The sequence below is a fragment of the Macaca nemestrina genome, chromosome 13 (assembly GCF_043159975.1).
Source record: "Macaca nemestrina isolate mMacNem1 chromosome 13, mMacNem.hap1, whole genome shotgun sequence".
Lineage (NCBI taxonomy): Eukaryota > Metazoa > Chordata > Mammalia > Primates > Cercopithecidae > Macaca > Macaca nemestrina.
In genome coordinates, this window is record NC_092137.1 from 65,539,076 (window position 1) to 65,555,208 (window position 16,133).

The 16,133-nt window shown below is 41.4% G+C and overlaps 1 protein-coding gene across 3 annotated transcripts in view; it reads left to right on the plus strand.

The window, feature by feature from the left end:
• Window positions 1-1,771: 1,771 nt before the first annotated feature.
• The window catches only part of LOC105465161 (actin related protein 2), a 40,596-nt gene continuing 26,234 nt past the window's right edge, over window positions 1,772-16,133 (plus strand). The window contains exons 1-3 of one of the 3 annotated variants that reach the window (XM_011713433.3): window positions 1,772-1,910; window positions 10,727-10,837; window positions 12,925-12,939. In XM_011713433.3, coding sequence (XP_011711735.1) covers window positions 1,863-1,910; window positions 10,727-10,837; window positions 12,925-12,939 — 174 coding nt within the window. In that variant the 5' untranslated portion in view covers window positions 1,772-1,862. Of the gene's footprint in view, window positions 1,911-10,726; window positions 10,838-12,921; window positions 12,940-16,133 lie in introns of those variants that run through there. The other 2 variants (XM_011713434.3, XM_071076826.1) reach the window with 2 other exon arrangements.

The following is a 16,133-nucleotide window of genomic DNA, read 5'->3' on the forward strand; positions in this document are numbered from 1 at the left end:
CGCCATGTTGGCCAGGCTTGTCTCGAACTCTTGATCTCAGGTGATCTGTCCTCCTTGGCCTCCCTAAGTGCTGGGATTACAGGTGTGAGCCACCGCGCCTGGCCTCATGTTCTTTCTTTAAAAATACAAATTAGCAATCCATTTAATTCCACAAAGGGGAAAAGTAAAAGAACACAGAAATGCTTGAGTTCAATTTGCTGAGACCAATAAAATGTACTTTCAAGAAAATTGCACAGCACTAGCATTGGAGGCCAAAAAAATAAGATATGGACTCTATACTCAAGGAATTTATAAACAGATAAATTTTTCTGCTGGCTGAGGTACTTCTCTGACTGTTAAAGCAGGCAAAGGGAAGAGATGTTCCTCTGAGACCTAGTCTAACCTCTCAAACTTCCAACTACAACAATGGCAGCTTTATTTTTATTTTAATATTTATGTGTTGAGGGTTCCACATAAGATTAAATTTGAATAAAGCACTCTATGCCTTTAAAAAAGTTTGAAAATCACTGGTCTAATAAAAGAACAGTGAAAACTGGCAGGCAGCTATATTATAAAAAGAATACTGGATTGAGGGTTCATGATCCCTGTTTATTCTAGTTGTTGAACATGTACAGCCATGTCGAAGGAAAAGTTCTAGTTCTCACCTCTCATAAAGGATGGCATTTTAAAGGTGAATTTTAATGTCATTCATCTAATAAATATTTGTTGCATGTAATAAACACGTTATTCATATATTCATAGTAAAGTAATAGCGAGAAAGGAAGTAAGGAACATCCTGAGGATATCAGCCGTCATCAGAGATGTGACAAGCTGGGTCTCAGAGCACAAGTTTGCCAATTGATTAAAAAGGAAAAAAAAAATGAGGCATCGTAGATAGAATCATACGTTCAGAAGAACAGAATTAGAAATAGCTACCACTGAATGAACATTTCCTCTATGCATAGAATTTTATCCTTACCACACCTATGGAGATAGAACTTATTATCCCCATGCAGACAGGGGTATGCCAAAATCACAAAACTCGTGATTGGCAGCGCCACGTTTGAAACTGGGGTTGTCTGATTTCAAAGCCAAGGCTCTGGGTTCACAGAAGTACATGTACTGAAGAGGTGTGAAGCAACATGGGACTACTGGAAGAAGGAGGCGGTGGGCCACAAGGCTGGAAATGCAGGCACCTGCTCTCGTTCGCTTGACCACAGAGCAACTTGGGCAAAGAAGGGGTGGGCTGACATTGGAGTATGGAACAAACGCATGATTTCAAATAAGCATGTGTGTATCCATCCCAGTTCTGTCCGCGGAAAAGGCCCAGAAGCAATGACACACCAAGCCCTGTGGAATGGTGGGGTCCGCTAGGGCCACCAGGCTTGCTCCCCGCCCTACCCGCCGGTTTCTCCGCCACATTCCACTGCCGCAGCAGAATCGGTGTCCTTCACCTGCCTGCGTCTTCTGCACTTCGTTAAGCGGCGCCCTTAGCTCCTGTGACACTTTAGGGAGAAAGCCGCAGCACCTGCAACGTTGGCCGCCATTAACGCCCGGCAAAGCGCCGGGAACTAGAAGCAGCAAAGAACCCGGCTGGGTAGCTACCAGGACAGGCGAGCCGGAAGCGGAGCTGCGGGAGGGACCTCGACGCTCCTCCATCTTTAATTGGAGCTCACCGCTGCCAGTCGCGCTGCCCGCCCGTCCCACCCTTTTCGTGCAGACATTCAGCTAAATGACGGGCGGAGCCGGGCGGCGACTTCCGGTCGGGGGAGAGAAGTTGGGCCGAAGGAGGGGCTGGGAAGACGAAGGAGGAAGAAGAGAAAACGGCCGGGCGGCGGCGGCTGTAGGTTGTGCGGCGGCAGCGGCTCTCCCCTGGGCGAACGATGGACAGCCAGGGCAGGAAGGTGGTGGTGTGCGACAACGGCACCGGGGTAAGCGCCGGGCGAGGAGGCCTTGGCGGCCACAGACGCGGACGGGGACGAGCAGCGGGCGCGCGGGCCCTCGGCCTCCTGGGCTGCACCTCCCGGCTCTCTGGGCGAAGGGGCGCGGGGCGGTGCCTCCCACCTCCGCGGGCGTGGGAGCGAGCCGGTCTTACCCTGGTCTCCCCTGAGCCTGCCGCCCATTTAGCCTGCCACCCCCGCAACTTTCCGGCTGGCGAGACCGGCACTGGACGCAGAGCCTACTGGCCGCCCGGCGGGGACCGGCTTCGCGCTCAAGCGGGGGCAATTGGGCTATAGCGGACGGAGGGGTAAAAGGCTCGGTTTGTGTGTTCCGAGAAGGGCTCTTTTCCCCAGGGCCGCCGGTGTGTAAAACGGAGAAAGACCTAGAGGCCTTCCTCTTCCTGTATAGTTGAAGATATACCGAACGAGAAGCAGGAAGCGGGTTTACTTTAAAGAAAAAAAAAAGGGAAGTGCTGTCATGGAGTGTGGACCTCAGCCCTTTCGCTGTGTTTGTTGGGCTTTTAGTTTTTTTCGAGGGAAGGGGTCCAGATTGGCAGCGCATCGTTCACTTTTTGTTCTGCATACTGGTGATTTGGCCCAGGTGCAGGCCCGCCGAGACCAGCCTGTTCCATTGGGTGGTTTTGGGTGACCTAGGACCCCACAAGACTGTTAATTGCACTGGCCTTAGGGGAAGTTAATTAGTGTTGGTTATCCTACCCCCAGGCCCTTTTTCACCTTTCGTTTCAGAATACAGGTAATGTTAACCTTTAAGATTCAAAAATTGTAAAAATCTGACTAAGGCACTGATTTATAAACTATTTGAAAATTGTTTCTGTAATCCCAGCACTTTGGGAGGCCCAGGCGGGCGGATCACCTGATGTTAGGAGTTCGAGACCAGCCTGGTCAACGTGGTGAAACCCTGGTCTACTAAAAGTACAAAAACTAGCTGGGCGTGGTGGCGCATGCTTGTAATCCCAGCTACTTGGGAGGCTGAGGCAGGAGAATCGCTTGAAGCCAGGAAGTGGCACTGCACTCCAGCCTGGGCGATAAGAGTGAAACTCCGTCTCAATTAAAAAAAAAAAAAAGGCCGGGCGCGGTGGCTCACGCCTGTAATCCCAGCACTTTGGGAGGCCGAGGCGGGCGGATCACAAGGTCAGGAGATCGAGACCACGGTGAAACCCCGTCTCTACTAAAAATACAAAAAATTAGCCGGGCGCGGTTGTGGGCGCCTGTAGTCCCAGCTACTCGGGAGGCTGAGGCAGGAGAATGGCGTGAACCCGGGAGGCGGAGCTTGCAGTGAGCCGAGATCGCGCCACTGCACTCCAGCCTGGGCTGGGCGACAGAGCGAGACTCCGTCTCAAAAAAAAAAAAAAAAAAAAAAGTTGTTTCATTCAAACCTCTGTCTTGCCAGATTTTAAAAAAATGTATTTCGGGCCGGGCGCGGTGACTCAAGCCTGTAATCCCAGCACTTTGGGAGGCCGAGACGGGTGGATCACAAGGTCAGGAGATCGAGACCATCCTGGCTAACCCAGTGAAACCCCGTCTCTACTAAAAAATACAAAAAACTAGCCGGGCGAGGTGGCGGGCGCCTGTAATCCCAGCTACTCGGAGGCTGAGGCAGGAGAATGGCATAAACCCGGGAGGCGGAGCTTGCAGTGAGCTGAGATCCGGCCACAGCACTCCAGCCTGGGTGACAGAGCGAGACTCCGTCTCAAAAAAAAAAAAAAAAAAAAAAAAATGTATTTCGGATAGGAAAGTCAGCAAATAAGGAGATGGAAATATTACTTATTCTGGATGACTTCTTTAGTGATTTCTAACCATTTTGATGTTGCAACATTTTGTGACTTTTCTCTCCTCCCTCTCATACATATGATGTATGAATTAAAGTACGTTTTACTTGAACAAAACACTTTGGAATCTGAATTGTTGAGGGGGAAAAGAGCTGGTATTTACTGCCATAATACTGCCTATGATTAGATTTGTTACAGAATTTTACAAGCAATAATTACGTTAGCTTCATCTGAACTGTGTTAGAAATGGACTAGAGTAAAAAGAGTGTTAACATACAATGAGGCCAGATGCGGTGGCTCATGCCTTTAATCCTAGCACTTTGGGAGGTCGAGGCGGGCGGATCACCTGAGTTCAGGAGTTGGAGACCAGCCTGGCCAACATGGTGAAACCCCGTGTCTACTAAAAATGCAAAAATTAGCCAGGCATGTTGGTGGGTGCCTGTAATCCCAGTAATCTCAGCTACTCGGGAGGCTGAGGCAGGAGAATCACTTGAACCCGTTAGGGGGAGGTTGCAGTGAGCCAAGATGGTGCCACTCCAGCCTGGCCGACAGAGCAAGACTCCTCTCAAAAACAAACAAACAAACAAAACATTTTAATGGGGCGGTTTTTAAGAATGTAATACTTTTAAAAAGGCAGATCCATTGCTATGGAAACATGTCTAAGATTTATTAAGTTGAAAAAGGTTTTAAAATGATTCAGTTTAAGTGTATGTTCCTTATTAAAGATGTATGTCCACAAACCTGTATCTGCATATAAAGTTTTTGGAGGGATACATAAGAAATGTTCATAATGGTTACCTGTGAGACAAAGGATAAGGGAGTGAGGGAAGATGGGGAGGACTTCATGACCTTTCTGAATTATTGGAAAAATGTTCTTTATTTGAACAAAGCATGTATTATTAAACTATATTTAAATTAACTATAAACACGTGTTACATGTGCAGTTAAAATTCAGTTAAAGGTGCTTTTTTAAAAATTATTAGCCTGGTTTCCACTATAGTCTGAAACTGGCCCCTAAATAAATTCAAAACTTTAAAAATTGAATTTAAAATTTTTTGTTTTGTAATTGTGTCAGATACTCTTTTTAGAAAGTCAAGCCAGTTATATTTTAATGAATTCTTCCTCTTTTAGGGGTTTGAGGCAATGAGCCCTGTATTTGTCGTATATATGAGTTTTTAAATATTAAATTAGAATGGGAATGTTAACTGTAAGCTGAGTTTTTTGTTTTTTGTTTTTTTTTTGACACAGGATCTTGCTCTATTGCCCAGGCTGGAGAGCAGTGGCGTGATCTCGGCTCTCTGCAACCTCTGCCTCCTGGGCTCCAGTGATTCTGCTTCAGCCTCCCGAGTAGCTGGGACTACAGGCTTGTGCCACCACACCCAGCTAATTTTTTATTTTGTAGAGACTGGTTCTCTCTATGTTACCCAGGCTAGTCTTAAACTCCTGGGCTTAAGAGATCTGCCCACCTCAGCCTCCTAAAGTGCCAGGATTACAGGCTTGAGCCACTGCACCCTGCTGTCAGAAGCTAATGTTATGTTACTATTCCATTAGTTAGCTAACATTGGAAAGCTGATTTTAGGCTGGGCATGGTGGCTCATTCCTGTAATCCCAGCACTTTGGGAGGCCGAGGCAGGATTATCACTTGAGGTCAGGAGTTTGAGACCAGCCTGGCTATCATGGTGAAACCCTGTGTCTACTAAAAATACAAAAATTAGCTGGGCATGGTGGCTGTTGCCTGTAATCCCAGCTACTTGAGAGGCTGAGGCAGAATTGCTTGAACCTGGGAGGCGGAGGTTGCAGTGAGCCAAGATCGCACCACTGCACTCCAGCCTGGGCAACAGAGTGAGACTCTGTCACACACACAAAAAGAAAGCTGATTGTAATATGTTATTGGTTAGTCTGGTGTCTAATCCATATTTTTAAGATCCTTTTCCTTAAGACAAATGATCAGTTCCTGTCATATAAATGAAAAAAGTGAGTGTAGTTAATTCAAATAAAAATTTATTTGTTCTTATGCTTCTAGTTATTTTAAAATTTTATTCAGATTTTGTGTGGACCTGATTGGTTTCAAATGAAGAAACAGTGCTGATAAAATACATGAATCATGTAACAGGAATGCTGTAATAGTTCTGAGTATGTAGAGGACTAGGAACCACTTAAATTGTGTATTCTGTTTCTTACCATTTGTAGACATGAATAGTCATCTTGATTTTATTCAGATACCTGAAGTTATAATGATTGCTTTATAATTAAATATTAAAGAGGATATTCAGATGTAATTTTGAAAAATTTATGGAAATAGTTGTTACCCTAAGGTGTTTTCATTTGCTCCTTACATGCCTTAGGTTTTAAAATTGTAGGCTGGGCCGGGCGCGGTGGCTCAAGCCTGTAATCCCAGCACTTTGGGAGGCTGAGATGGGCGGATCACGAGGTCAGGAGATTGAGACCATCCTGGCTAACACGGTGAAACCCCGTCTCTACTAAAAAATACAAAAAACTAGCCAGGCGAGACTCGGGAGGTTGAGGCAGGAGAATGACGTAAACCCGGGAGGTGGAGCTTGCAGTGAGCTGAGATCCGGCCACTGCACTCCAGCCTGGGCGACAGAGCGAGACTCCGTCTCAGAAAATAAATAAATAAATAAATAAAATTGTAGGCTGGCTGGTGTGGTTCCTCATGCCTGTATCTCCAGCATTTTGGGAGGCCGAGGTGAGAGGATTTCTTGAGGCCAAGAGTTTGAGACCAGCCTGGGTTAATACAACAAGACCCCATAGCTAGTAAAAAATAAAAATAAACTTACAAGCTTTTTGAAAAATTGATGTTTTTTTTAACCCCTCCGGCAGACCCAAATTAAGTATTCTAGGACAGGAGTGTCCAGTCTTTTGGCTTCCCTGGGCCACATTGAAAGAATTGTCTTGGGTCACACGTAAAATACACTAACAATAGCTGATGAACTGAAAAAATCGCCAAAAAAATGTTTTAAGAAAGTTTATGAAATTGTGTTGGATCTCATGCAGCCCTTGGGCCATGGGTTGGACAAGCTTGCCTGGAAACAAGTGTGTCCTTACGATCATGAGCCCGATGTTGGTCCTGCTCGATTTTCTATCTCCTAGCTTGACCAGTGTCTCAGCAGGATTGCCCAGAGGAGGAAAACTCATTTGATCCAATAGTTTATGTGGTTTTTAACCATTCAAACCTCCTTCTGAAATTAAGCCACTTGGGCGATAGGTGAAAATCTGGAGGTCTGTGAAACTCTAGGTTTAGGTCCTCCTCTTCATGAGCTAGGCCCAGGCCCCTGGTGTTGTGTGTCTTGTTACCAGACTAGGGTGATTTCATCAGCAGTGAGTTATATCACCAACAAAATGAAGGTTTCCCTAGTGCTTGCTACGTTGCTGGCATAGTGCTTAATAAGGTCCAGTCGTACAGAGAAGCTTATAGTGCTAGAATAACTGCATTCGCATTTATGTAATTGACATTTGTAGCTGATTGTGGCCTGCTTTATCAGGCTTCTGCTACTTTATATGTTGAATTTAGGAGTGTTTGAAACAGAAACAAACCAAAATCAAATTTGATTTCATCTTGCAAAATGCTTTGGAGTAAGTAGAATAAATCTTTTGGTGGCCTAAGATCAGAACTGTCACTGTGCAGTTAATGTACTAAATAACATCAGTACCATGAGATAAAATTAGTAAGGGGAAAATAAATATTAAATAAGCCGAAATGGGGCTTTATAAATCCCAGGTTATTATTTTTATTTTTTGGAAGAGAAAAAATGTACTTTTAGAGCAGATGCAGACAGAATTTTTCATTTTTGCTTGAAAGAATATTATACTGTTCATATTCTTAACCATTTGATGACTCAGTGGGAAGTAAGGGAACTAGTTTAAACCACACTGCTATGAAGAGGAAACTATATATGGTAAAATCTATTTCTTAAACACAGCCTTACTGCACACAATGAAAGAACAAAGTCACCAAGTCTTAAAATGATTGACATGGAGGAGGAATTTCAAGGATTAAGATGATACCAATGATACCAAATGATAGTTTAGAAAATAATGTTTTCTTTGTATTGTATCACATCATGGTTTAGTGTTTTGTTGTTTTTTTTTTTAAGACAGAGTCTCGCCGTGTTGCCCAGGCTGGAGTGCAGTGGCGTGATCTTGTCTTACTGCAGCCTCCATCTCCCGGGTTCAAGCAGTTCTTCTGCCTCAGCCTCCCCCAGTAGCTGGGATCACAAGATGCTGGGATTATAGATGTTAGTACTGCGCCCGGCCTTGATTTTTTAAAAATACTAATTATTATTATTATTTGCAGAAGTAATCAGATTGTCAGTTTTATATTATTGAAAAATTGGGGTCAGGCACTGTGGCTGATGCCTATAATCCCAGCACTTTTGGAGGTAAAGGTGGGAGGATTGCTTGAGGCTGGGAGTTCAAGACCAGCCTGAGCAACAGTGAGACCCCTGTCTCTACGAAAAATAATATAACTTTAAAATTATAATTTTTATTTTTTCTTTACTGCTTCTTGCAGAGCAGGGCTACCCTATAGGCAGTGTGCCCAGAGTAGCCAGTATAATTTTTTTTTTTAATTATTTTATTTTATTATTGTTTTTGAGGCAGAGTCTCACTGTGTCACCTAGGCTGGAGTGCATTCATATAATCTCGGCTCACTGCAACCTCCACCTCCTGGGTTCAAGCGATTCTTCTGCCTCAGCCTCCCGAGTAGCTGGGATTATAGGTATGCACCGCCACGCCCGGCCAATTTTATAGTTTTAGTAGAGATGGGGTTTCACCATATTGGCCAAGCTGGTTTCGAATTCCTGACCTCAAGGGATCCACCTGCCTCGGCCTCCCAAACTCCCAAAGTGCTGGGATTACAGGCGTGAGCACCCACACTCAGCCATTTTTTTTTTTTTCCCCAAACAGGGTCTCACTCTGTTGCCTAGGCTGGAGTGCAGTGGTACAATCCATGGATCAACGTAGCCTCAACCTCCCCGGGCTCAGGTGTTCCTCCCACCTCAGCCTCCCGAGTTTCTGGGGCTACAGGTGTGTGTCACTATGCCTGGCTAATTTTTGTATTTTTTGTAGAAAGGGGGTTTTGCTGTGTAGTTTCAGGCTGGTCTCAAACTCCTGGGCCCAAGTTATCCACCCCCTTTGGCTTCCTAAAGTGCCGGGATTACAGGTGTGAGCCACCACTCCCAGCCAATTATTTTAGTTCTTGTTATTATAACTGTTAATGCTTTCACACTTGAAGTAATGTGAAATAGTGCGATTTTTGCTATCTTGATGGATTAAGGTAAAAAAAAAAAAAATGACCTGGGCATGGTGGGATACACCTGTAGTCCCAGCTACTCAAAAGGTTGGGGCACGAGAATCACTTGAACCTGGGGGGTGGAGGTTGCAATAAACTGAGATGGAGCCACTGCACTCCAGCCTGGGCGACAGAGTGAGACTCTTGTCTCAAAAAAAAAATAATAAAAATAAAAACTTATTTGGGCCTGGTGGCATATACCTGTAGTCCCAGCTACTTGGGAGGCTGAGGCGGGAGCATCACTTGAGCCCAGGAGTTAGAGGCCACAGTGAGCTGCACTTGTGCCACTGCGCTCCAGCCTAGGCAACATACGAGACCCGAACTCTAAATTTTAAATATTTTTTAAATTAAAAAAATATTAAAAGCTTGATTCTCTCTTAAGTTTTACTGTAGTTAAATCCCCTAGAATATCAGTTTCTTATGTATAAAATGGAAGTTTTATCACCATCGATGATATGTTCTCCTCGGAGCAGTACACTGAAAATGAAATTATGTTACCTGGTATTACTAAATACATTTATCTAAATATAAAAATGTGAATAGCTGGCCAGGCATGGTGACTCAACTCCTGCAATCTCAGCACTTTGTGAGGCCAAGGTGGGCAGATCACCTGAGGTCAGGAGTTCGAGACCAACCTGGCCAACATGGTGAAACCCTGTCTCTACTAAAAACGCAAAAATTAGTTGGCATGGTGGTGGGTGCCTGTAATCCCAGCTACTTGGGAGGCTAAGGCAGAAGAATTGCTTGGACCCGGGAGTCTGAGGTTGCAGTGAGCTGAGATCACGCCACTGCACTCCAGCCTGGACAACAAGAGTGAAACTCCGTCTAAAAATAAACAGCCAAAAATGCCTAATAAATGTTTATTTTCATAGTATCATGATATTAGTTTAAATGATACTTAGTTTTCCCATTTTGGAAAATGACATTGTCTAAGCGATTTGCCCAAAATTAATGAAAGTCTGCTTCAGAATTGAAGCTTTAATTCTGTTCATTTTCTCACATTTCTCTTTTTAAAAATACTTAGCATTTGACTGGGCATGGTGGCTCAACGCCTGTAATCCCAGCACTTTGGGACGCCTAGGCGGGCAGATCACCCAAGGTTGGGAGTTTGAGAGCAGCCTGACCAACATGGAGAAACCCCGTCTCTACTGAAAATACAAAATTAGCTGGGCTCGGTGGCACATGCCTGTAATCCCAGCTACTTGGGAGGCTGAGGCAGGAGAATCACTTGAACTCAGGAGACGGAGGTTGCAGTGAACCCAGATCATGCCATTGCACTTCAGCCTGGGCAGCAAGAGTGAAACTCCACCTCAAAACAAAAACAAAAACAACTTAGCATTTGTTCAGCGAATATGTCCATCCCACAGATACTTCTGGAGTGAGTACTGTGCCAGGATCTCTGATAGGTATCGGATTCCAGCACGAACTGCTCAGCTTAGCTCCCTGCTCTTATGAGGCTTTTGCTCTAGTGAGGGGACTTAGGCACTAATTTAGCAGTAAATAAACATGAACCCTGGAAGTAGTCAGTGCCATGAAAGAAGTAAAGTGGAGAGGTTGCAATAGATTGAGTGGCTACTTTGGGTGGACTGAAAGCACCAAAAGTTTAAAATGTTATATAAATGCAAAGTGATATTTTTCAGATGCTGTCTTAAAATATAGTAACTACCCTGATGCTAACCCACTTTTATTTTACTGTTTCATTCCAGTTTGTGAAGTGTGGATATGCAGGCTCTAACTTTCCAGAACACATCTTCCCAGCTTTGGTTGGAAGACCTATTATCAGATCAACCACCAAAGTGGGAAACATTGAAATCAAGGTAATGTTTTATTTATTGATAAATGATAATCAAGACATGTGAAGTGTTCTTATAAAAGTAGTTTAACAGTTCTTTTAAGTAGTTTTAAAATATGTTGCCATAAAAAGCAAAGGGGAGGGCAGAAGTTCTCATCTTTTTAATTTATATCAACACCTGAACAGGTGCACAAAAATTGAAGTTAATTTCATCTGATTTTGTTTATGTATGGCTTGATGCCATTACTTGTTGGAGTAAAATACTTAAGTGTGTTACATTAATGTGAAACACTGTGTTAGTGACTTAAGTCCTATTATGTACATAATATGATTTTTAAGAGAAATCGGCCTGGTATTTTTATGTCTTTCAATTCCATATATTTGTCATTGTATGTGAGTGTCTCTTTGGCACCTTAGACTTTTTCTCTTCATGTTTTTATGGCCTGATCCCTCTACTTTTTTATGTAGCCATTTAGGAAAACACAGGGTGTAACTCTCATTGATTCCTCTTTTCATTAATACAATTTATTTCCATAATGTGCAGAAGGAAGTCATGTGAGCCTTTATTTGGCCTTGCATTATATATTTTACCATGTAGAGGAAGGAAAGTTTTCACTGCCTACTCGCTGTATTTAACATGAAAGACTACATGAAAAGATGATAGATTTTTCTCCCATATTAAAGGGATCAGAAATCAAGTAGGAGTTAGAATATTTGAGAAGAAAGAGAACAGTCAGAGGACAGTGGTCACCAATTGGCTTTAAGTTCTTCAGTTGACTGAGGGATCAAGTTATACAGAATGCAGTAGAATTTAGGGGTTTTTTTTAGTGAATTGTTTGTGAACACGCTAGCATTGTTGGTCCTATCTGGATAGTCTTTAGCAAGCCTTCAGTGTAAGGTTATGAGTCATTTGAAATATGCATTAGAGTATATCTCTTTGGGACATTTGTTTGATGTAGGAAGTTGGTAATAGATGGTAGAGATTTGCATGTAGCTTTCTGCTTTTGGGATAGAGAGTTGAGTTACACAATGAATAAAAATACAAGCTGAAACTTGGGTTCTGTGTTAGTTTTTTTTTTTTAAAGAGTTAAAGTAGTGAATTATTCTGGCCTCTCCTGTTAACAAAAAAAATAAAATGGGACACTCAATATAAGTTTTTCCTTTTTAAGGAGCTTTTGGAATATTTGTGGGATTCCTTATTTGCTTATTGTGAACGCCTTTCATTCTGAATGAATTCTATCTTAAATGAACTTTGACTTGAAATTAGCTAATAATAGTGATAAGGATAAATGTTTAATGAAGTTGAAGGCTATACTTTTTATTCAGTGTCAGGTTTTTAAAGAATGGCTATATACTGAGGGACAATGAAATTTTTGAGGTGTGAAGAAATACCTTGTATAGCCATTTTTATTTTCCAACATAGGCACAAATAACTACACATCTCTTCATGCCCACGTTCTTCGTTTTTAAGGCCAAGTGATAAAAATCAAATTTGTCAATATGCTAATAAAACATTTTTGCCAAGGAATTCCCTAGCAGTATTTGCTTGTATGGTTTGTCATTCTGTATTCTATTGGCTCAATTCTGTTCACTCTGTGCAATCTTGTAAGCCTATCAAGTTAAATTGTTCTTCCAGTAGAAAACAGCAAAAGATAGCTATGTCAAATAAATTTAACTTGAACATTAGAGCTTGGAAAAACAACCCTGAGCTATCTGACTCTATGCCTACTCAGCTAGACCTTTGCTGTTATCATTTATTTTTCTTAATTAAAGTTCTTAAATTCAGTAATGAATTAAAGAAGCTTACTTTTTGGAATTCCTGTGCTTAGTATTTTGACTTATACTTTTTGTGTCTTGTTAGCTAAAATGTGATAGACTAAAAAATGGAAATTTAAATCGTTTAATGAGTTAATTTGCATTCAGGAATAACTGTCCTTGTTAATTTGGCCCTAATTATTAACTCCATTAAATATAGTAGTACTGCATCTGACCTCAACCTAATTGTCTCTATTGCTTGTATGTTTAAACATTTCAGTGAGGATTTTATTTAGGCCTTTTCTGACTCTTACTTCTACCTTCTCTCTCTTCACCTTTCTTGACCCGTTGAAGTAGAATAACAAAAAGATGGTAAGTGAGGTTACACACATGCTCTGTTTGTTTTCCACTTTTGCTTGATGGGACAGTAGTTGTTGTTTTGTGTCCCTTTAGTAGTGGGGAGGGGGGGTTATTCCATATTTTTATTTTAAATACTTTGATTTTTAACCTTTTTCATTGCTTCAATTTGATAGCAACTAATTAAGTCCTATACTTTCCTGATTGCGTACAATGGACCAAACAAGAACTAATTACTAACATAGTTTTGAATTGTTTTCCTTGTTTTTCTTGTAGATGAATGTTATAGTTAAAATGGAATGTGTTGTGCATATTAGAAATAAAATGACTTTATTTGGATATGTGTGATCCAGAAAATTCAAGTGAAGTTGTTGCATTTGAATAAATTCACTTTATTGACCAGTGTTAAATTGAACATTGACTGTCATAGCCTGTATATATATTTGCATCTAGTATGGTATCAGATGTGTACTTAATAAACGGAGTAAAATTTTAATATGTAAACGAACCATAGATAGAAAAAAGAGAATTCTTTCCATATCATCCTTACTGATGAGCAGATTTCACAAGGTTATCTGAGGATAAATAAGAAAAAGGTAAAGCTTTTCTATAAACGACAGATTTCCCCCCCCCAAATAAATAACATTGTGCAGTGCCTTTTTCTTTTCAACTAAAAGCTTGCTGCGCTTATCTCAGACATTTAACTCTTTCGTTGTATTTTTCTGTGATAGTGTAAGTGCTTCTGTAGTAGACACTTTTCAGGTTTGTTTTTAATATTGTTTGTAAGAATCTCTGACAAAAATCAGGCACTTCTAATACAATATATTTTAACTAGTAATAGTAACTTTGTGAAGTTTTCTTTTGAATAAACAAAACCATTTAAAAGAGGAAATTTATCATAAATAAAAGATCATATATTTGTGTTAATATTCTAATGAGATTAAGAAAATGTGTGCTTGTTGGGCACAGTGGCTCGTGCCTGTAATCCCAGCACTTTGGGAGGCCCAGGCGGGTAGATCACAAGGTCAGGAGTTCAATTTTTCTCTACTAAAAATACAAAAATTAGCCAGGTGTGGTGGCGCGTGCCTGTAATTCCAGCTACTCAGGAGGCTGAGGCAGGAGAATCGCTTGAACCCAGGAGGCAGAGGTTGCGGTAAGCTGAGATCGCGCCGCTGCACTCCAGCCTGGGCAACAGAGTGAGACTCCATCTCAAAAAAAGAAAAGGAAAGGGTGTGCTTGTAGAGAATGGTGTAGGCTTATTTTAACAGAAGTTTTTGACCTAGTGAGATGGTTCATGCCTCTAATCCCAGCACTTTGGCAGGACTAGGTGGGAGGATACCTTGAGCCCAGAAGTTCAAGACCAGCCTAGGCAACATGGCAAGACCCTGTCTCTACAGAAAGTTTTTAAAAAAGTAACCAGGTATAGTAATATGTGCCTCCCTAGCTACTTGGCAGGTTAAGGCAGGAGTATCGCTTGAGCCCAGAAGTTTGAGGCTGCAGTGGGTGATGACAGGGCCACTGCACTCCAGCCTGGGTGACAGAGCAAGACCCTACCTCTATTAGTTAATTGAACAATCAAACAAACAAATGTTTTCAGTGGAGTTTTCTTCTAGGGATTTAATTGTGCTTTTGAACTTGAGTTTACTTGTATTCTAATACGAGGTGACATTGTTCAAAATGATTCTTGGCAAATATAATCCCTACTACCCACTTTTCATGAAGTATAAATACCTTTGAAACAGCATCTCAGTTACTGTGATTTTTTTCATTCTTTCAGTTAGGTGATGTTCAGTGGTGGGGCAGGTGGTTAATACCTGAGGTCTGATCTGATCACTTATAACTTGGTTCTGAGTGATGAAGGCAAGTTATATAACACTTAGTAGGATTTTTTGTTTAAAATTTTAGATATGAAAATTTTTTAATTGGATAGCTTGAATAGTCAAACTTTGTACCTCTTAAATAAGTTAATACTCCGTTTTAAATGTCCTCTTTGTTCTAAGGAAGGCAAGGATATTCATTTCTAAACATTTCTTTCAGTTAATCCTTTATAGTATGTGTGGTCCTAGAAGTCGATACATGAGGCATTTATTTAGAGTTGGCATTGGGTCATGTAAATGTAAGCCCCTATTCGTACGTTAAATAAAAAGTAAATTTCTGTTGAAATCAGATCAGACTTATTTCAAATTGATTGAAATAATACTGATTATATTACCTAACTATCTAATCTGTTATATTGTACAACACAAAAAAGGATGTAGAGGAAAGTTAGTAACAAAAATAGTATATATAATTACAGGTATAGATTTCACTCCTAACATTTTATTAAGCAGTATTAAGAAAACATAGCAATACTGAAATGATTTTACAATGAAACTTGTATATCCATCACCTAGATTCTGACATTAATATATATCATATTGATTTATTACATATCTGTTCATCTATTCATTCATCATTGCATCTTGTTTTTTAATGGATTTCAAAGTAAGTTGCAGATACCAGTATACTTCAACATGTGCATGTTATTAACTAGAATTCACAAATACAGATTTTCTGTTTTGCATATTCCTCATAGAAGAATCTAAACAGTTGGTTGGGCGTGGTGAGTCATGCCTGTAATCCTAGCACTTTGGGAGGCTGAGGTGGGCTGATCTCCTGAGCCCAGGAGTTCAAGACCAGCCTGGGAAACATGGTGAAACCCCTAAAACTACAAGAATTAGCTGGGCATGTAACCTGTAGTCCCAGCTACGTGGGAGGCTGAGGTGGGAGGATCACCTGAGCCTGCGGAAGTTGAGGCTGTGGTGAGCCATAATGGCACCACTGCACTTCAGCTTGGGTGACAGAGTGAGACCCAATCTTAAAAAAAAAAAAAAAAAAAGAGTCTAAACATTTAATATTTCAGAACTTTGAGTAATAAGTTAGTAAGTTATGTTAAATTAACTTCATCAGAAATTGCAACAGACATTTTTATTGAACATTTCTAGCATCTGTTTTTAACTTTGTTGTAGTTTTTGATGTTGCTTTTAGTGGATTTTCCAGAGATCTGTTTGTTTTTTTGTTAGAGTCCTCATCTTGGTTTCATCTCTGATTTTTTTTTTTTTTTTTTTTTTTTTTTTTTTGAGACGGAGTCTTGCTCTGTCACCCAGGCTGGAGTGCAGTGGCCGGATCTCAGCTCACTGCAAGCTCCGCCTCCCGGGTTCACGCCATTC